The sequence below is a fragment of the Lampetra planeri genome, chromosome 63, assembly GCF_965212315.1.
Source record: "Lampetra planeri chromosome 63, kcLamPlan1.2.h2, whole genome shotgun sequence".
Lineage (NCBI taxonomy): Eukaryota > Metazoa > Chordata > Hyperoartia > Petromyzontiformes > Petromyzontidae > Lampetra > Lampetra planeri.
The window spans coordinates 2,305,232-2,327,390 of NC_136169.1; the positions used below are offsets into that span (position 1 = coordinate 2,305,232).

At 49.2% G+C, this 22,159-nt stretch overlaps 1 protein-coding gene across 1 annotated transcript in view; it reads right to left on the reverse strand.

Moving 5' to 3' along the window:
• Positions 1–1,437: 1,437 nt before the first annotated feature.
• Positions 1,438–22,159, reverse strand: part of LOC144736915 (myosin-7-like) — a 41,482-nt gene continuing 20,760 nt past the window's right edge. Inside the window, exons 29-40 of the mRNA XM_078619600.1 lie at positions 21,246–21,442; positions 17,625–17,808; positions 15,507–15,672; positions 13,712–13,836; positions 12,331–12,639; positions 10,987–11,190; positions 9,343–9,468; positions 8,199–8,369; positions 7,431–7,535; positions 7,074–7,169; positions 6,244–6,378; positions 1,438–1,539 (exon numbers count right to left, since the gene is read on the reverse strand). Coding sequence (XP_078475726.1) covers positions 1,528–1,539; positions 6,244–6,378; positions 7,074–7,169; positions 7,431–7,535; positions 8,199–8,369; positions 9,343–9,468; positions 10,987–11,190; positions 12,331–12,639; positions 13,712–13,836; positions 15,507–15,672; positions 17,625–17,808; positions 21,246–21,442 — 1,830 coding nt within the window. The 3' untranslated portion in view covers positions 1,438–1,527. The remainder of the gene's footprint in view (positions 1,540–6,243; positions 6,379–7,073; positions 7,170–7,430; positions 7,536–8,198; positions 8,370–9,342; positions 9,469–10,986; positions 11,191–12,330; positions 12,640–13,711; positions 13,837–15,506; positions 15,673–17,624; positions 17,809–21,245; positions 21,443–22,159) is intronic.

The window sequence follows — 22,159 nt, forward strand, 5'->3', positions numbered from 1 at the left end:
TGATCAGTCTATAATTTTAATGGTAGGTTTATTTGAACAGTGAGAGACAAATCTTCAATGATTGCAATAGTATCGGGCACAGGAACTTTGGTGAACAAAGAAACTACATCGAAACTAACGAGAAAATCACCAGGGGACAGTGAGATGTCTTTAATTGACGATACCAGGTGAGCTGAGTTAAGTACAGAAGAGGTGGTCTTACCAGTGAATGGCTACAAGGTCTCAGACATACTGTATATCGGGCCAGTTTGTAGGTGGGTGAGCCAATGGTGAAGACGATGGGACGAAGGGGTGTACCCTCTTTATGGATTTTTGGTAAGCCCTATAATCTGGGTGGTCTAGCAGCAGAAGGTTTTAAGGAAAACCGTTTGGTCTGTTCAATTAATGAAGCTGAATCAGTTATGATACTGTTCGTTTTTGTAACGAGGCTGTTGGTGGGATCTCTTTTAATGTTTGTATAAGGCAAATTGTTAAGCGTTTTGAGATGTAATTTGCATACATGACGCTATATAAAACTAATTATTACTGTGGAAGATTATTCTGAATGGCTTGTGGTGGTTGTCAGTCAGTCCTCACTGCTCTGCATGAACATATCCTGTTACAGACAATGTGGTGATGTCACCACCGCTCACCTGAGAACATTAGTAGCTGTTTGTGCATCTATCAGTGTGTACATGTCTATGTGTGTGTATATGTATCATTGTGTACACGCATCAATTCGTGTCTCGTGTGTGTTATTGTAGGTGTCATAGTATTTAGCGCACTGTGCTATAAACAAAGTGACCTGGGTTCGACTGCTGGCTATGACCAACATCAGTGGCAAGTGATATATGAATCATATTCTTAGGTTTTTTAGGTAAAGTCACGTAGGTAAAAAATTAAAATTAATAAAAGTAAAATAAAAATAAAATAAAAATCACGACGTTTCGGAGGCAACACAAGCTTCCGTCTTCAGGTGGAACGGTCACAGCACGATAGCTGTATCAAGTGAGAGAAATCCCAAGAGACCCGCCCGACCTTGTATATATATACGTGCTGTGACGGTTCCACCTGAAGACAGACCCTTGTGTTGCCTCCGAAACGTCGTGATTTTTATTTTATTTTACTTTTATTAATTTAAATTTTTTACCTACGTGACTTTACCGAAAAAACCTAAGAATATGAATCCTTGCAGTCACGAAAGCTTCAAATCTAGGATATATGAATCCTTCCTGGGCCTACCCTAGGTCACCTCGGCTTAAAATGAGTACCCCCGTAGTGTGCTGTGCCAGCCTTCATAGGCACGCACGAACAGCCCTTGCCCCCCAAGTCTATGTAGGCTACACAGGGGGTCTTTCTCTGTATTAGTGTATGTGCGCGTGTGCAGAATTGTTTGTATAGTGTGCCATCCACGGAATACATATACGGGTGAAAATACAGACACGAGATGTTCTGCGCTTGGAGAATGCTCTTTATTGAATCATATTGTATGTCCAATAAAAAGGTTGTATACATTCAAGGTTACGCATGTTACACACGTTCCGCACTTTACTCTTCCTTCTGCAGAGCACACGGACACAAAAAACAAAGACGGGCATGCGGTTATATACAGACATCAATACACTGGTCAAAACGTTGAATGCACAGGACAGGCAATATACCGTATGGTTTCACAACCATAAATATATAAATAAACATCGAAAACTATCTTGGATTCGATGAATACAAATTTTCATTCTGTCTCACACTTTGTTTTACAAACTATTCCACGCATCACTGTGATCTTTACTCCAACCCTCTTTCAATTCAAAAGGAGATTCGTTGGGCCAAGATCATCCTTAATGCATACACACACAATAGAGTCCTTTACCTATCCAAATGTCTTATTTAGTACCAAACCCCCCAAAGTCATAGAAGCTCCACAAGTCTTAATTACACTGTACTGAGGGGGAAACAAAGCTCCAATGGTTTTCACTTATCTTCTTGGTTCTTTCGGTAAAGTCACGTGACTTTACCGAAAGAACCAAGAAGATGAATCCCTGCAGTCACGAAAGCTTTTAATCGGTTTTCACTTAGTTTCTGACCAAATCACTTCGCCTCCTGGATGCCATGGGGGATGCAGGAGGCGTCTGTTGCCGCTCTTGCTGGCATTCCATTTGTATTTTAGAAGTTTAAACATTCCTTTCTTTTTCTTTTATTTTTTTCAGTTCTTGGTGTTGTTTTTGTTATTTTGTTCATCTTTCTTTTTTGCTCGTATGCTGCTGGGCCTGCTGGGGCCTGCGAGCACTCCGGAGATCACCCAACCTCCTGCATTGAGTGGCCCCCTATAGCGGTCTCTCAGTCACCGCCATGCTGTCCTTCTTGGCCCGTCTCTCCTAGCTGCGGCTTGGCTCATCTTGGCCCTCCGTACTGCCCACTCCTAGCGCCCTCACAGCACAAGTCTACAACTGGGGCTTGCTACCGCCCCAGAGCTCAGCTCTCCCGCGACCTTCCACTCGCCGTCATGTCCTCACTGCTGGTCTTTGTGGCCTGTCGCTCTTGGCCTGTCTCGGCCTGCTCCTGGTTAGCCTTGGCTCGTGCCTGGGTCATCTCCTCGCCACTGCTTGGCCACCGCGCCTGCCTGCTGCTGCTGCTGTTCCCTTGCATCGAGGGCCCCCCCGTCTGCCTTCCAGTCGCCAGCGCTGGCCTTCGCGGTCCATTGCCCATTCCGGTTGGAGGTTGGCTCCTCTAGTCACAGGTTGGCTCTTTTCGGCCTGGTCCCGGCTGATCCCAGCATCTGGGTCATCTGACCGCTTTGCTGCGATGCCAGCCTGGCTTGGTTCATGGCCGGCTTGCTGTGCCTCACGCGATTTGCCTTGGCTGAGGCTCTTCGCCAATCCTGGCTTCTGGTGGAGCTTCTGACTGCGGCGCCCTGATGCACCACGACATCACCCACGCTGCCCTTTTGAGCCTTTGCCCCGACATCCTGGCACCCCGCCGCTGACCTGTAGGTTAAATTCTGATGAAGGTTTGTCTAGCATCTTGTCCTTTTAGACCTAAGTGCTGCCTTCGGACACTATGATCATTCCATTTTTCTCGAGTGACTGAAAGGATAGATGGGGGTCTCTGGCTCTGTCCTGAACTGGTTCGCCTTTCTGATAGAAATACATTTTGTCAGCCTTGGAGAGCGAAATTCTGACACATGTTCTATTTTTGTGGTGTCCCTCAGGGTTCCGTCCCCAACCCATTTTTGTTCTGTATATACATGTCTGTATGTATGTTGAACTTCTTTCGCACCGTACGTAGCCAACCGTGTTAATCGGAGATGTGGGGGAAGGACAACAGACTAAACACAAAGCAGTTTTAAAGAAATTAGTTTTCAATTTGGATTTCAAAGTGCATAACTCCAGTGGCTTCCTAACATCAGAAGGAAGAGCGTTCCAGACGGCTACAGAAACGCATCTGAAAGCGCGCGATGCATAGTTTCATGCCACCTCAGTCTTAGTTTCCACTGTGATGCTGACGATACTCAAATTTACATTCATGCCACATCTTCCCTCTGCGCCTCCCTCTCGTCATGACCATCAAGGCTTGGATGAAATCTAATTGCCTCCAGCTAAATGGTGACAAGACTGAGGTGCTGCTTTTTGGATCCTCACACCAGCTGTCCAAGGCTGGTTGTGTCTGCGTGATGATCGATGGACACATTATTGGTGCTGCTCAGGCAGTCGCAGTCTTGGCGTTGTCCTGGATCCCTCACTAACTTTTTAAGCGCACAACGTGGTTACAAAAGATTAATTCTTTCATCGCAGAAATGTAGCCAGGTTGCTGGCTACATTTCTGAAGCATGTTCGTGCCTTTGTCTTCTCTTGCATCGACTTTTGTAGTGCACTGATTTATGGCAACCCAATGAAGCTGTTTAATTGGCTCCTGTACGTGCAGAATGTGGCCGCCAGAGTTCCTGTTACTGAGCACACTACCCCCACGCTTGTCACGCTGGCTGCCAGTCGCGTTTCGGGTGGAGCTCAAAATCCTCTTCCTCGCCAACAATGCCCTCGTGCGATGCCGCTCCCTCGTATATTTGCGATCTTCTCCATCGCTACGTTCCAGCAAGAGTCCTCCGGTCGTCTGATTCCAGCCTGCCATGCGTGCCGAGGTTGAACCTCCAATAGCGACTGGGTCTTTTTAAATCCTTTATATTAAGTTAACTTGCTTGCTTGTGTAGAGGTGTAATTGTGTATGGGCGCGGATGGCTAACAAACACAAGGGGCGTGGTTAGGGCCGTACACAGAGGAGGTGCTCACACCGACGTCCGCACCTGCATCCCCCACGGGCCCCTCCCGGGGGCCGAGTACAATAAAAGGTGGTGAGCCGGAGGGCTCGAGGTCGGAGTATCAGCTTTAACCAGCGAAGACTGAAGACCAGCTAGCATAGGCCCCGGAGCTCCCCTGGCTCGCTGTCCTTGTCAGGGCCGACCAGGGCAAGCCAGTGGTGTGGCCCCGAGAGCCCATACTCAGGGTGCCGGGATCCCAGCTTGACCAGGGCTGGGATAGGTAGCCTCCCTTAGCTCCGTAGTGGAGGACTTGGGCTTAGGTTAGCGGGGTTAGATGTTGTGTCTCCCTGTTAGTTGAGTAAAGGGGACGTTAACCCCTTAAGTACTGTGTGTACCCGCTACTGTACACAAGTTGGTGTTAATAAATAAGTGTGCCTCCGATCCCGTCGTCAAGCCTCCTGAATACTTACTACACTTGCTTGCGCGCTTACGACCGTGCAAATCTTTGGGTCGTTTTTTAACCCACTTCCCGTGATCCAATCGAGCTGACATTTTGCACACAGACTCGTTGTGCGTGACAATTTATTTTCGTGAAATTTTTTTTCCAAAATTTGACACTTTTTAAGAAAAAATAAATTATATTTAATTACCAATTGCTTAATGGTGGCAGGCAATCATCTGACCCATAGGTGGCAGCCATCTCAAGCCAGAGGACGAGAGGACTCTAGCCGCCACACATATAAAGGATTTATAGTGAAAAACTTTGTTTTTACGGGTACATTTTTTCGATGTGGGCCCTAGGTTGTGGAATTAATTTCCACCAAATATTTGGTCTGCAGTCTTTCGTCCTATTCAAATCTTGCCTTAAGACACATCTGTTCTTAACAGCCTTTTCACTTCCTTAATGTTTTTTTGATATGGGAATATTCATTTATTTTATTTGGTGGGATGATCTTATCGCAATAAACTGTGTGCTTTTATTAGGTTCTTATTGTGTTTTTTTATGTTTTATATTGGTTTGTTTAGCCCCATACAGCACCTTGTAACCTATAGGTGAATTTATTATTATTGCTACCTGAAATTCGAATGTTTAAAAAATATTATTGGTTATTATTGAACATTTGATAAATTTTTGTGAAATATTTTTGATTTATGATGTGAGAGTAGTTTCTGTTCTGATTTTTCTTTACCTTCATTGCCGTATTTCATTTTTCCTTTTTTACATTTTGGTGACCTTGCAAATAAGACTCATACTGTCCTCTTGCGTTGTCACCTATAGATGAACAAACTAACTTGAAATGGGAACTTAAACCCTTGTATCTGAACACCCCTGACCCTACACCATCATAATCTTTTTGGTATTGTGCTCCCCTCCCTCCCTCCCAAGCAAGACCACTTGTCCCTACGCTCCCCCGATCCCCAGCTCCACGCTGTGGGTAAATCAGTTGATCATGTTTTGCGTTTGTGTGCTTTGGTTCATAACCTCCGTATTAACTCACACGCAGTGAACTTCCTTAAAACCCCATTTTTTTCTTCCCTTTTATTTAGTTTTCTTTAATTGTTTTTAGTTTTATTTGTCAAGGGGTTGTAAAGAGTTGGGTTTATTACGATTAGAGTGCTGTGAATAGCGCTGTATAAAATAAAGTTTTAGTTAGTTAACCCCTATGAGACAGACCGCTCTAACCCAGAGGTCGCAAACGGATTTTGATTCCTTATCCATACCCGTACCCGGCCGCACCAGGGTCGCAAATGGGTACCCGTACCCGGCCGGGTACGAGTACCCGTTCCCTACCCGTACCCGTACCCTACCCGAAATGAGTGACAAACAGTTACCAGTGACTCACGGCCTACCCGTACTCGTACCCAGCCGCACCAGGGTCGCAAACGGCTACCCGTACCCGTACCCGGCCGGGTACGGGTAGCCGGGTATCGGGTAGGGTACGGGTATCGGGTACCCGGTCGTGACCTCTGCTCTAACCCCATCTAGACCCTTGTACACCCCCACACTATACCTTGCCACCGGCGTCGCGTGTCTTGGCGCGGAGTTTGTTCGCTTGCGACTCGGCGATGTCGGCACGCTCCTCCGCCTCCTCCAGCTCGTGCTGCAGCTTGCGGTAGCGAGACAGGTTCCCGTTCGCCTGCTCCTCCTGCCGGCGGGGAAGTGGGAGCAGGGATGGAGCGGTGGTGTTTGGAGCGATTGAGGATGTTGGAGTGGTGTTGGTAGGAGCGATGTTAGATAGTGGAGTGGTGGTGATCACGACGGGGGGTGATTGTGGTCATGGTGGTGGTTGTAGGAGCGATGGTGGCATAAGTGGTGGTGGTGGAACGTGGTGTGGTGGTGTCGTCGTAGTTGTAGTGATTTTTTTGGTGTTGGTGGTGTGGTGGTAAAAGTGGCGATCGTTGTAAAAGTGGCGGTAGTATGGTGGTCAAGAAGTGATGCGGTGTGATGGTTTAGGTGATGGTGATGGGTAGTAAGGATGTGGTGATGTGTGGTGTGAGGCAGTGTAATGGTAGTTTGTGAGATAGTATGGTGGTGAGTTGGTAGTTAGAGTGAGGTGAGGTGGTGCGGTGGTTGTGTTGTGGTTAGGCAGTGCGATGGTGGCGGTGATGTCGCGTTTGATGGGGAAGTGGTCAGATGCGGTGATGTAATTATAGGCAGAAGTATTGCAATTGTTGAATAATGTTGATGGTATATTGATCCGTGATGCATTGGAAGGACAGAAGGGAACAAGGGGATAATGTCCTAGCTTTAATTGGAAAAACACTGGGAAAATCAACGCAGAAAAAGATGAAATCAAATCGACGTGAGCTCCCTTCACTGCGCGGACACCGCGACTCTTACCGCCTCCTCGGCCTGCCGTTTGTAGGCCTTGACCTTCAGCTGAAGTTTGTCCACCAGGTCCTGTAGGCGAACCAGGTTCTTCTTGTCCTCCTCGGTCTGCCCTCAGTGCACACACAAACACACACATGAACACACACACACGTGCACAAGCACACCACACACGCATGCACGCATTCACACACGCACTCTCACAAGCGATAGGGATCATGAGTGCCAGGCCCAGCACCTACTAGTTGCATGTGTGTCCACGTGTCAGTGTGTATATGTGTGTGTACACGTGTCAGTGTGTATGTGTGTGTATATGTGTGTATGTACACGTGTAGGTGTGTCCACGTGAGGATGGGTGCGGTGCATCACCTGGTAGGAGAGCTCCTTCGCACGCCTCTCGTACTTGCGTGCTCCCTTCACCGTCTCGGCGTTCTTTCTCTGTTCTGCCTCCAGCTCGTTCTCCAGCTCTCTCACCTGCGGGGGGAGCACAGGGGTGGAGGTGAGTGGTGTGGTGTGGGAGCTGGGGCAGGGAGGCGTGTGTGCGCTATCTGATGGGTTGGAGTGCTTTGTGCACTCTGCTGCAAATCCAGCAGCCCAAGTTTCATTCCCGGGCCATAGCCAACATCAGTTACAAATATTTGAACCGGCAGTGGGCCTCCTCTAGGTCTACTCGATGATAAATGACTACCGGGTGCAGTGTGTATACATCAGCATGGAGTTAAAGTATCAGCCTGGTGTAGTGTCGGCCGTATCACCTGTGCGTCGTGCTGGCCTTCATATATCATCTGTGTGTCGTGCTGGCCTTCATGAGTGCCCACTAACAGGATTGGCCTCAACAGCTTGAAAATGCGACCCGAGGGGATCTTTGTTATCTGCCAGTGATGTTGATCAACCCATAATGTCCCGTGACTTTCCAGTGAACCTTCAACACTTCACGTGGCCTCAAAGTGCATCCGGCATAGCACAAGTGCTGTTATGGCACTACTTTCACTTTGTGGTGAATGGCGGCTGTTGTGTTTACGTGATGCAGTGGTTAGCATATCTGCTGGGGTGAGGGTGAAGGGGGGTGAGTGTAAGATCACTGCTTCACCCTTTATGCTCACCCCCCTCGCAATACCCTCACTCCCTTCTCCGTACCCTGGCCTCCAGCTTCTGTAGCTGCTTCTTGCCGCCCTTGAGCGCGATCTGCTCGGCCTCATCCAGCCGGTGCTGCAGGTCCTTCACCGTCTGCTCCATGTTCTTCTTCATGCGCTCCAGGTGAGCGCTCGTGTCCTGCTCCTTCTTCAGCTCCTCGGCCATCATGGCCGCCTGCCAGGTCACGACACCTCGGTTAGACTCTCGACCGAGGAGGTCGGACTGACGGGTCACTGGTGGTTGTGGCATGCGGAGGCCTTCAGCTTGCAGTGGATAGATCATGGTTCAAGATGATGATGATAATGGTGATGCTACCAAGAGGCCTTCATCCAGCAGTTGATAGACCACGGCTGATAATGATTATAATGGTGGGGGCATGAAGAGGCCTTCATCCACCATTGAGTACAGCATGGCTAACAATCATGTCGGGATTCCCTCATCCAGCAGTGGATATACCACGGCTGATGGCGATGGTGATAATGGTGGTGGCATGAGGAGGCCTTCATCCACCATTCAGTAGATCATGGCTAACAACAATGTGGGGATTCCCTCATCCAGCAGTGGATGGACCATGGCTGATGACGATGATAATGGTAGTGGCATGAATAATCTTTCATCCACCATTGAGTAGATCATGGTGAATGATGAGGTGGGGATTCCCTCATCCAGCAGTGGATGAACCATGGCTGATGGCGATGATAATGGTAGTGGCATGAATAATCTTTCATCCACCATTGAGTAGATCATGGTGAATGATGATGTGGGGATTCGCTCATCCAGCAGTGGATATACCATGGCTGATGGCGATGATAATGGTAGTGGCATGAATAATCTTTCATCCACCATTGAGTAGATAATAGTGAATGATGATGTGGGGATTCGCTCATCCAGCGGTGGATATACCATGGCTGATGGCGATGATAATGGTAGTGGCATGAAGAATCCTTCATCCACCATTGAGTAGATAATAGTGAATGATGATGTGGGGATTCGCTCATCCAGCGGTGGATATACCATGGCTGATGGCGATGATAATGGTAGTGGCATGAAGAATCTTTCATCCACCATTGAGTAGATCATGGTGAATGATGATGTGGGGATTCGCTCATCCAGCGGTGGATGGACCGTGTCTCATGGGGTTTCTCACGTCTGTGATGGCCTTCTTTGCCTTTTCCTCGGCGTTGCGGCACTCCTGCACTGCCTCCTCCACCTCGTTCTGCAGCGTCCCCATGTCTCCCTCCAGCTTCTTCTTCTGGTTGATCAGGCTGGTGTTCTGTGGAGCACGAAGGAGCAGGTGGGAGCAGGTGGGAAGGAGGTGGGAGGGGGAAAAAGTCATAGGATAAGGCTCACTCCATCATCAGGTATCCTACATCTTATTCAACTGCTCTCTGCCAAAAATCTGTATTTCGTCCCAAGGATTTTGAACCAGAGTGTGCTACCATCATCCAGCCTCAGAATTGGTTCTCCTAAGCGTGTTAAATACTTTCAACATCATTCATTCGTTTCAATTAACTCCCAACATAATAATGTGTTACTTCCCAGATAAAATATTTGCTGTATAAATCTTAGGAAACAACCTCAGTGAGCATTGCTTAGTCGCTTACGTCAGATCAATCAAAGTCCATAAAATAAAAACCAATAATAATACAAATAATGTCTCTAAAATATTAGACGCTTAGAAACATATTGATGACATCAATTTAATTGATTGGTATTAAGTTCTAAATTCAAATGTTATAGAATCCACCTGGTCTGCTTTCAAGAGATAATTTCTAGATATTATAAATGTCCATGTTCCCCTTAAAGATAAAAAATAACCCCTGGTACACTTCTGAACTATGCAATATCTGACCAAAGAAACAAAGCATGGGCCATAGCAAGGAATTCAAAAACTCCTGAAGCTACCCTAAATGTCAAAATTCTATGTAATACGTGTACTGCTCAAATATAATGAAGCCAAATCTGAAAACCTAGTTCAGAAACAGTTGATCGGCGTTCTAGAGGGTTACGTTAATATCAATCGAACATCAATCTTGGTTTAGACATAAGCATAGCACCATCCCTTTCACAAACAGTCTTCGACAAAATAAATAGATTCCTTATCAATATGAATATCTGCTTAGCAGTCATAGACCTGACTAAGTCATTGTTGATCATCACATCCTCCAAACCACATGACTCGATTGTGGCTTCAGTGAAAGAGCAACATATTGGTTGGTAATTTATCAGGTGGTAGAATCAATGTCTAAAATTTGGCAATTGGGCAATCTTTCCTCTGAATTCACTCAGAAAATGTATATAAATAATATAGCGTAAAATCTACCTAATTCTACTTTGTACCGATGATGATTCTAAATACACCAGGATATTCATTAGATAATGTAAAACTAATATTACAAGATGACTTTACAACCATTCAGAGCTATTTCATAGCTTGCAAATTCCACATGAATGGAGACACCAGACAAAATGTGTCACTTTATGAGCCCCAACTCCACTAGGGCTCAGAGCCATTTGCACTTTGTCCATAACCAATTCTCTGCAGTGCAACCTCGAGATCTCACCTAGTCGCACGAAATACATTTCAACTTGAAATGTGACGACAACAACAATGGTGGCTGCGATGACGATGAGGGAGGGAGAAAGATGGCGATGGGAGGAGGGAGCAGGATGGAGCAATTACAATATTGAACACCTGGATCGTAGAATTCACGTGGAACAACTCAAGATGACAACAACAACAACAACGATGGTTGTGATAATGACGACTCTGGCACCGATGAGGACGCACCTGCGAGTGCAGCAGCTGCACGCGCTCGCTGGCCTCGATGAGCTCCTGCTCGGCGAGCTTGCGCGCACGCTCCGTCTGCTCGAGCGCCGAGCGCAGCTCCTCCACCTCGGCCAGCATGAGCGTGCTACGCCGCTCCGCCATGGCCGCCTGCTCCTTGTACTCGTCTCCCAGCCGCAGGGCGTCGTCCAGCTGCAGCTGGGCCTCCTGTGTGTGTGTCAGTGCGCGTGTGACAGCGGGGAGCGGTGGTGTAGCGGTTAGCGCGCTGCGCTATGAACCCGGCGACACGGGTTCGGTTCCCGCTCACGGCCAACACCAATGACGAGTATTTGAACCGGTCCCGGGCCTCCCCTAGGTCGACTCAGCCTCAAATGAGTACCTGGTGCGGTGTGTAAACATTGCCACTGGGGAGACAAAGGCGGTCGGGCGTGGTGCTGGCCACCCACCCCCTCGTGTACCGTTCCGGGCTTTATAGGTGCTCGCTAACAGCACTTGCCCCTACAGTCTGTTAAGGCTATACAGGGGATCTTTGTCTATGTTACAGCGGTGATGGTGGTGGTACACTTTAAAGTGCACGTAGCCTGGCACAAGCGCTGCGGTGACGTCACCGCCACTTAGTGGCGAACGGCGGTTGTTGTTGTTGGTGGTGGTGGTGATACATGGTGAGAGGTCAAGGAACATGGAGGGACGCACAGTGGTGGTGGAGCCACATGATGGCAGTGGTGGTACAGGGTGGTTGTTGCCAGGCTATCGTCACGGAAAACGAAGGCAGCACATGGTGAGTGGTCGGGGCAGGTCACCGAGAGGCATATGAAGAGAAAGATCCCCCAAATAGCTTTAGCAGACTGTTGGGGCAAGTGCTGTTAGCGAGCACCTATGTAGGCCGGCACGGCACATGAGGGGGTGGGTGGTCAACACCACGCCCGGCCGCCTTTGTCTCCCCAGTGGTGATGTTTACACAGAGCACCATGTACTCATTTGAGGCTGAGTCGACCTAGGGGAGGCCCATGACCGGTTCAGATAATTGTCACAGGTGTTGGCCGTGAACCCGGGTCGCCCGATTCGTAGTGCAGACACAGTGGTCTAAGCATTATTTTCAAAGGAAACATTACTATGCGTACGCATATATTCACAACTGCATTGGGATGCCTTCTTTAAGCAGTGGATTGATCATGGTCGATGATGATGTTGACGGGCGATTCCTCCCGGAAACGTTGACTTGCAATTAAAAATGCTCTCTTCAACATGTATGATCACGCTAGAATCGTAGCCTGTCGAACAGAGACATCTGAAGAGTAAGTTCTGTACTAAGTCTGGCCCCTGGTCTGTACTGCACCGTCCACGCACCTTGAACTGTGACTGCACCATCTTGAGCTGCTTCTGCGCCTCTGAGGCTGAGCGGTTGGCGTGGCTCAGCTGGATCTCCATCTCGTTGAGGTCGCCCTCCATCTTCTTCTTGATGCGCAGCGCCTCGTTCCTTGAGCGCGTCTCGGCCTCCAGGGCGGTCTGCAGCGTCTCGACGGCGCGCTGGTTGTTCCGTTTGGACTGCTCCAGCTCCTCGTCTTTCTCGGAGAGCTTGCGTTCGATGTCGGCCTTCATCTGGCTGAGCTCGAGCTGAGCGCGGAGGATCTTGCTTTCTTCGTGCTCCAGGGAGGCCTGCGTTGGGACAGCGAGAGTTTCGGTCACAAAATTAGCGACATCAAATAATAGGTTTTACCCTTTCTGGCAAACAAACAGGTGTTAAGATGTTAAAACACCAAATTGAAACCTTTTCCAAGTAATCTTGTCTGCAACATAGTCCTGCGGAGGGAGCTGGTAGGAACGTTGGGTTGCTCGGTCAATGGCCAGGGTCAACGGCGGCGTGGTGTATTCCGCAAATATGCCCGACTGTGAGGGCGGGCACAAGCCGGCGTGAGTAGGTTAAACGTTGAGTTTTATAAGGGCACCACGGGGTGACCAGCCCCTCGACCACACCCAGCCCCACCCCTCCCACCCCCCACCCAGCCCCACCCTCCCCACCAAGCCCCTCCCCACCCTCCCCACCCTCTCCTCCCCATCCAGCCCCTCCCTCCCCTCCCAGCCCCTCCCTGCACGACGGACGGACGGACACAATTATCCCCTGTGGGCTGGTGTAACCAGGAGGTTCCTACCAGTATTAACGTTCTCATACATATTACTGATAGTTTCCCTTCTGGCTACATCAGTCTCCAACCTACCCAATTTTGTCTGGTATCTCTCCACCACAGCTGAAGCACAACTTGTGGTCTGGCAGATGAGAATGCCACAATATCCCTGCACTCAGATGCCCTGCTGTGCCAAGACATCTCTGACTGTCACGACTGTCACGATATTCCGAGTGTATCAGGACAACAATTGTGCTGCGCCCGAAACGTCGTGATTGAATTTAGTTGTTTTCATTGATTTTATTTTTTACCTACGTGACTTTACCTTGCAGTCACCAAAGCTTCAAATTTAGAATTAATGCTACCGTAATTGGGAAGTGATATTAGAACTTGTCCTGTGTCTCTCCTATGTCGACTCGGCCTTACACGGGTACCCCGTGCGGTGTGTAAAAACATCAGTGCAGGGAAGACATGTGGCTGGCAGTGACACTGGCCACACCACCACCCTCTCGTGTGCCGTCATTGCCTCACTAGGGCGCTAGCTAACAGAACTTTCCCCAACGGCCCGTGTAGGTTCTTTGTGTTTGTCCCCTGCCCCACGTCACCTCTGCCTCTTCCAGCGCCGCCTGCAGGTCGACCTTCTCCTGCTCCAGCTGCTTGCGCAGCTTCTCCAGCTCGTGCACCGTCTTGGCTCCCTCGCTCATCTGCTCCGTCAGATCGGAGATCTCCTCTGTGCGCGCAGACACAAAGACAAAGATCCCCTGTTTAGCCTTAACAGACTGTAGGGGCAAGTGCTGTTAGCGAGCACCTATGAAGGCGGAACGGTACACGAGGGGGTGGGTGGCCAGCACCACGCCCGACCGCCTTTGTCTCCCTAGTGGCGATGTTTACACACTGCACCAGGTACTCATTTGAGGCTGAGTCGACCTAGGGGAGGCCCGGGACCGGTTCAGATAATCGTCACTGGTGTTTGCCGTGAGCGGGAATCGGACCCGGGTCGCCAGGTTCATAGCGCAGCGCGCTAACCGCTACACTACCACTCCCCACACAGACACACACACATGCACACCCACCTCGTCAGAATCTGAATTCGCCATGATCCATCCTCATGATTTCAGATAATCACCACAGATGTTAGTCATAGTCAGGCGCGAATTGAACTCCAGCTATTGGGGTTCATAGGGCAGCTCGCTTCTACTTCCATTCAACACTTTTTCACACGTTCACAAAAACATTCAAAGCTCTCATTTGCAACTAAGTACCAGCGATTTCACCACATTGCCAGGCTAGGTGTACTTCGAGGCTATCACGTGATGTGTAAAATTATCACTGGCAGGAGGTCACGTGATAGACCTTAGTGTTATTGGTTAACTGACAGAGATGAATGGAAGATGCACCGACTGTGCTCTCCATTGTGCCAATTTGCTGTGTTTTAGTCACCTGAAACTCTGTTGTTATGAGCGTCACTCATCCATTTTCCTTTATTACTGGAGGGAGACTGCCCCAGACTGCCCGGTAGCTTTCTTCACGAGCCTCTCCACAGGGGCCAATCTTGACACCGCTTCTATCATCAGCAATTTCATTCAGCTCCGAATTTTATTGTACCACATCAGCCCATGTCTTCTCTAGCCTGTGCCATGCTTGTTTATCTTCTATGTGGTCAAACAGAAGTTACTTGCTCAAGCGGTGGCTGGGCATTCTGGCTTATATAACCCAACCAACTCACGTGGTGGAGCTCATTGATGGGACCACGTCTTTAAAGGAGTAGTGACCTCCACGAAAATCCAGCAAGGTTAAATGCAGGATGTATTGTGGGAAGGCCAGCCTGAAATTGTTAAGCCGGCACAGGTGTTCCTGTAAAGGGGTCTACATTTTGCAAGCATGGAGATAAGAGGGCATAATCGTGGCGAAGAAAATCTGCATTTTTATATCGAGTGGCTCAGAGTTACGCAGACAATGAAACGATAATGCCGTTCGACTGATCTGCTGCCAAACCGGAGCTGCCAATGAGCAAACTGCTCAGGTATGGGAACCCCTCCACTCTTTTCACAAGTGCGTCATTGTATACTCGCACTCACCCACTCTCACACAAAGACAAAGATCCCCCCTATAGCCTTTAACAGACTGTAGGGGCAAGTGTTGTTAGCGAGGCCAGAACGGTACGTGAGGGGGTGGGTGGCCAGCACCACGCCCGACCGCCTTTGTCTCCCCAGTCGCGATGCTTACCAAATTAGGTACTCATTTGAGGCTGAGTCGATCTAGGGGAGGCCCATGACCGGTTCAGATAATTGTCACTGGTGTTGGCCGCGAGCGGGCATGGACCTCAGGGTTCGTAGCACTGCGCGCTAACCGCGACATTACCACTCCCCACTCTCTGACGCACACACACTCACTACTCACCCTGCAGGTTCTTGTTCTCCCTCTTCATGGTCTCCAGGTGGTCGAGGCTCTCCTCGTACGCGTTCTTCAGCTTGAAGAGCTCCGTGCTGAGTGAGCGCGCCTCCTTCTGCGCCCCCTCCAGCTCCGCCTGCGACTCCTCGTATTTCTGCTTCCACTCGGCCAGGACCTGCGCAAGATGACGGCGCCGAGATGTTTAAAAGGGCTGGAGGGGCAGGGAGTTGAGAGTCAGGGTGTCTGAGGGAATCATATTCTTAGGTTGTTTCGGTAAAGTCACGTAGGTAAAAAATTTAAATTTATAAAAGCAGAGGCTCGGTCTCATTTGCAGCATTTTGTTATGTAGTCTAGCCATAGTCTCAAGCCGCACCTTACCATAATCATAAAAAGTGGGCCGTTCCTGGCCCATCCCCCCCCTCAACCATTATATATACGGAGTGGTATCTCTTGAAATCTCTCATTTACTTGATACAGCTATCGTGCTGTGACGGTTCCACCTGAAGACGGAAGCTTGTGTTGCCTCCGAAACGTCGTGATTTTTTTTTTATTTTACTTTTATTAATTTTAATTTTTTTCCTACGTGACTTTACCGAAAAAACCTAAGAATACGGAAGCTTGTGTTATCTCCGAAACGTCGTGATTTTTATTTTATTTTACTTTTATAAAATTAAAAAAAATTTTCCTACGTGACTTTACCGAAAAAACCTAAGAATATGAATCCTTGCAGTCACGAACGCTTCAAATCTAGAATGTCTGAGGGAAGGGAAAAGGGAATTGCAAATGATGGGGGCAGCAGTGGAGACGATAAAACTTTCCCACAGAGTGGAGAGGCAAAAAAGGAAATGTGCAGCCACAGGTGCAGCCCTGCAATTACCTTCTCTGGCCACTGCTGAAGAAAGCTCTAGATAGGCCTTCTAGAAGGTATATTCGCCAAACTCTTCCACGCATTTGACCCTACTTTACAGGAGTTAGAGGCGCACACGAGTCAGATCACCAGGTTCATGGTGCTATGCGCTAACCACTACGCGATCGCTCCCCACATTAGGTACATATCAGAATACATGCCACCATTTGCCACTTAATGACGGTAATGTCCCCACAGCACTTGCGTCAGGTTGGCTGCACTTTGAGGCCATATCAAACGTTTGCGACTCATTTGGTAGGAGGTCACTGAACAGACCCAGGTTTTATGGGTTGGCTGAGATGACTAGTACATAGGTACACAAAGATCGCCCGTTTAGCCACACAAGCTGCTGAGGCAGGTGTTGCTAGTGATCACAAACGGATGGTGAGCTCAGCACCGTGTGCATAGATACATGGTTTAAATGAAATAAGCTTGAATGGCCATAAATGCATGCACACACATGTTAGACACATACACAAAGACAAAGATCCCCCATATAGCCCTAATACACTGTAAGAGCACATGCTGCTAGCGAGCACCTATGAAGGCCGGCACGGCACACCAGGCGGCGGGTGGCCAAAGCCACGCTCGGCCGCCTTTGTCTCCCCAGTGGCGATGTTTACACACCAGGCCAGGTACTCGGTTGATGCTGAGTCGACCTATGGAAGGCCCAGGACCGGTTCAGATAATCGTCACTAGTATCGACCGTGAGCGTAAATCGAACCCGGGTCGCCCGGGTTTGTAGAGCAGCGCGTTAACTGCTGCGCCACCACTCCCCACTGGTACATACACCGATACCATACATACATCCATACACCAGAGGTCGCAAACAGGTTTTGATTCCTTACCCGTACCCGGCCGCACCAGGGTTGCATACGGGTAACCGATTGCGACCTCTGGGATGAAGCCATGTTGCAGGCGCGGGTGGGTTGATTCTAGGAACTTGAATTGTGAGAAGAGACAAGACGTTGGGAAATGAGTGACAAACGGTGACTCACCAGTGACTCACGGCCTACCCGTACCCGTACCCGGCCGCACCAGGGTTGCAAACGGGTACCCGTACCCGGCCGGGTACGAGTAGCCGGGTATCGGGTAGGGTACGGGTATCGGGTACCCGGTTGCGACCTCTGCCATACACACACGGATTGTGTGTGGGACCCCAGCGATCTCTGTAACCCGTGTGTCCCCATGTGACCTGTGTGACCCCGTGTGACCCGTGCCTTGTCGAACGTCCTCTGCTTCTTGTCGAGGGCGGCGGCCGCGGCGTTGGCACGCTCCACGTCCACCATCATGTCCTCGAGTTCGCTCTGCAGACGCTGCTTGGTCTTCTCCAGCGAGGAGCACTTGGCATTGGCGGCCTCCACAGACTCCTCCGCCTCCTGCAGCCTCTGCACCAGCTTCTTCCTGCGTGGTCACGGGCATGACATGGAGGAAGTGGGAAAAGTGGAGGAGGAAGACGGAGTGACATATCTAAACCGGTCCTGGGCCTCCCATAGGTGAGCTCAGTCGTAATTAAGTACCAGGTGTGATATATAATCATCAGCACGGTGGAGACTAACAACAGCGAGAGTTCCATGCCGACCTTCGTAGGTGCTCGCAACCAGCACTTTCCCCAATACAGTCATACCTCGGTATACGACCGCTTTGGAATACGTCGAATTTGGTATACGTCGTGTTTTGACGAGAAAAAAATGTCTTGGGATACGACGTCTTGCTTGGGATACGACGCGCTTGCTAGAACTTGTATGGGTCGGGATGAGTCACCGCGTAACCGCGTAGGCCCCGTTCACGACTCCCCCCCTTCCTCACCACCATCCTCGTAGGCTATCAACTCCTCTCAGCAAGGTAAAGTAACGTTACGTTTTATTTTTATTTCAATTTATTTCAATTTATTTATGCATTTATTTTAATTTACGTATGCATTTTAGTAATAAGTAGTGTCTAAATTATTTCATACAACCCCATTAATGTATAATGCCATATAAAATATCATCTCTTAGACTTTGGAACGGATTTTTTCCTTTATTCCTTATGGGAAAAATTAGTTTGGTAGACGTCATTTTCGGTATAAGTCCTACCTTCTGGAACGAATTAACGACGTATACCGAGCTACCACTGTATCTTAAAAAGGCTATAAGGGGCGTCTGTATTTTACCTGCGTATGTATACGCATGCATCCTCACGTTCACCGTGTGAGCATCTTTGTGTGCGTGCATGACTGTGTAGGTGTGTGCGTGCACGTCTTTGTGTGTCTGAATGAATGTGTGTGCATGTTTAAATAGCGCCACTCAGGAGACAAGGGCGGTCGGGCGTGGTTCTGGATGCCCACCCCCTCGTGTGCCGTACCGGCCTTCACAGGCGCTACTCGCTAACAGCACTTGCCCCAACAGTCTGTTAAGGCTACACGGGGAATCTTATCTTTGTTTTTTTTTTACTTAAAACTTTCATGACTGCAAGAATTAATATTCTATGGTTCTTTCGGTAAAGTCACGTAGATAGAAAAAAAATGTTTGCATGTCTGTATCTATGGCCTGGTCTCGGCTAGCTGGTGAATGTTGTAGGTGAGAATTTCATCATCGCTTTCATCGGTGTTGGCATGGCCCCCCTCCCTCCCTCCCTCCTCCAGATGCTGGGGGGAAATGGGTGAGGTTCAGAACGCTGGCTCATCTATTGGCAATGGCTTCATTGGGCATGCAGTCCAGATCTCCCCAGAGACCCTAGCTGACGGAGGAGGTATTCCGGCGAGCTGAGAGAAAGCGACAGGTCCATTACCACCATACACAACATCCTACGTCGAAGAATGAGGAGGCTTAGCGCAGCCTTCGCTCGGAGGTTGAGAGAACCTTGCTGCGCTGCAAGGATGAGTGGTGGTCGCAGGTTGCTGCAGAGATGGAAAATGCTCAGTAGCTCGCAATCACAAATCACTTTATTTACATAAAAAAATTACTTAGAGCGCCACACCTATTACCATCCAATCTGTGACCCCCAAGAACAGGTCTGCAGATTTACTGAGCATTTCTGTGAGGACTTGGAGGAGGGGAAATCCCTCAGCCCAGATTACATCATGGAGCAAAGTGGGGATGACCTTACCGGGGCTGTTGTATCTCAAATATTGGAAGAAGTAGCCACCCCCTGTGAGTGGCTGGATAATGTGCCTCCAACTACTGGGCAGTTGGAGGCAGTTTCTCTCCAGCAACAATGGAGGGGAGAGGAGCGACGCTGACAGCAATGGGCGGAGCACCAGGCAGCTAAAAAGTAGCAAGTTGGCACATTAGGGAGCACAGGTGGTGCATCTGTCAATCGTCTTGGTCAGTCAACCCATGGCACCTGGGTTTATCCTGTGACCTGTCAGCTATCCCTTGGCACTTTACGTGCCCTCAAAGTGCACCTAGCCTGGCACAAATGCCGTGGTGACATCACCACCACTTAGTGGCGAATATAGGCTGTTGTGTGTACGTATGTGTGCACACACACATGTGAGTACGTCTGTACCTGTGTGTGTGTGCGTACGTGTCCATTTCTGCGTGCATGTCTCTGTGCATCCTCGTGTCCACCGCGTGAGTTTGCGTGCGTGCGGCGCTCGGACCCACTACTTGCTCGTCTTATCTTTAACTTTTGATTCCAAAATAAAACGAGCGAGGAGCACGCCCGTGCGCCACTTTCCCAGCGGGAGCCGTGCCACGTCAAACGCCAAGAGGTCAGAGGTCGCAAACGGGCTTTGATTCCTTACCCGTACCCGTACCCGGCCGCACCAGGGTCGCAAACGGGTACCCGTACCTGGCCGCACCAGGGTCGCAAATGGGTACCCGTACCCGTACCCGGCCATACCCGTACCCTACCCGTACCCGGCCGGGTACGCGTAGATTACGGGTATCGGGTACCTGATTGCGACCTCTGGGATTAAGCCATGTTGCAGGCGCGGGTGGATTCATTCTAGGAACTTGAATTGTGAGAAGAGACAAGACGTTGGGAAATGAGTGACAAACGGTTACTCACCAGTGACTCACGGCCTACCCGTACCCGTACCCGGCCGCACCAGGGTCGCAAACGGGTACCCGGGTACGGGTAGGGTACCCGGTTGCGACCTCTGCAAGAGGTCCACCACCTCGACGCTCTCACCCACGAACCACACTGCTGAAAACTCTCCTGGTTAATCACTATTCTACCGCTACTATCATGGTTACTGTTCCCATCTATTACCTCATCTGCCCATGTTGAGGACCCACTCTGTTTTGTCTCATCCAGTCTGTGTTCAACCACCACACTGCAGGTCAAAACACTGCTTAGTGCTTCTCTCCTCACGCTGCTCAACTTTAGCATTTCCTCTAATAATTTATTTCCCCAAGTTCCGACATTTTTCCTCAATTCAAGAAATTAATTATCTCATCTACGGCACTTTCAAGAGTGCTGTTTGTTGCTGGTTGCTTGGCATATTACATCCTTTGGGCCCTGTGCTCAGTAGTTGTGATGAAAAAAAGAAATTGCCCGTGGTTTAATATCACGGGCCTTTATAAAACGTATTGATAGGCTACTGATTGCATGAAGACAATGGAAAGGATGGTGGTGGTGATGGTGGTGGTCATGGTGATGGTGGTGATGGTGGTGGTGATGGTGGTGGTGGTGGTGATGATGGTGGTGGTGATGGTGGTGATGGTGATGGTGGTGGTGGTGATGGTGGTGGTGGTGATAGTGGTGGTGGTGATGGTGGTGGTGGTGATGGTGGTGATTGTGGTGGTGATGGTGGTGATGGTGGTGGTGGTGGTGATGGTGGTGGTGATGGTGGTGGTGATGGTGGTGGTCATGGTGGTGGTCATAGTGGTGGTGGAAAGCGCCGTCCGTACTTGGCCTCCTCCAGCTCCTCGGTCCTCTGGATGGCGTCCGTCTCGTACTTGGTCCTCCACTGCGCCACCTCGGCGTTGGCGCGAGACAGCGCTCGCTGGAGCTCCGCCTTGGCCTCCTGCTCCTCCTCGTACTGCTCGCGCAGCAGGTCGCAGTCGTGCCGCGCCGCCTGCACCGCGTGCGCCAGCGCGCTCTTCGCCTGTGGGGGCCGAGGGGTGGTGGCGGTGGTGGGGGAGGTGCGCCAGGTCAGTTGTGGTGGTCGCGGTGGAGTTTCAATTCCTCCTGTAACTCGCGTTGTTTTTTGCTCTCAATTTTATTTGGTTGCTTTTGCACTGATTTCTATGAAGTAACTTTTGCTCTGATTTCTATTTACTTCATTGCTGTACATTATTTGATTGCATTTGTCATTTTTGTGACAAGTGTCACCTGTCACGTAGAAGGGAAACAATAAAATGATAAAAATAGAAAATAAAATTCTCACGACGTTTCGACAGCAAGAAATTTTCTTGCTGTGGATTTCACATCCGATGATGATTGCTTGTGTTGCAGTCGAAACGTCGTGAGAATTATATTGCTTTATATTTGTATTATTTTATTGTTTCCCTTCTACGTGACTTTACCGAAAGAACCAAAAATATGAATCCCTGCAATCACGAAAGCTCTAAATCAAAAGTGTCACCTGGTTAAAACAACCAAATACACTTGCTGCTTAGCAAGAGTTGGCACTCCGAATGAGTAGTATATTTGGTATTTCACACTTTTAAAAAATGTTAAACTACGCAGGACATCTACATTACAGAAACATCTTGTGATTCTGCATTGAGAGTAGTGCACAAGCACAAATAACAATGGTCCATTCCACTATGAAGACGGGACATATTTTGCAACATTGCACTTATATCTTCTTTCCTATATA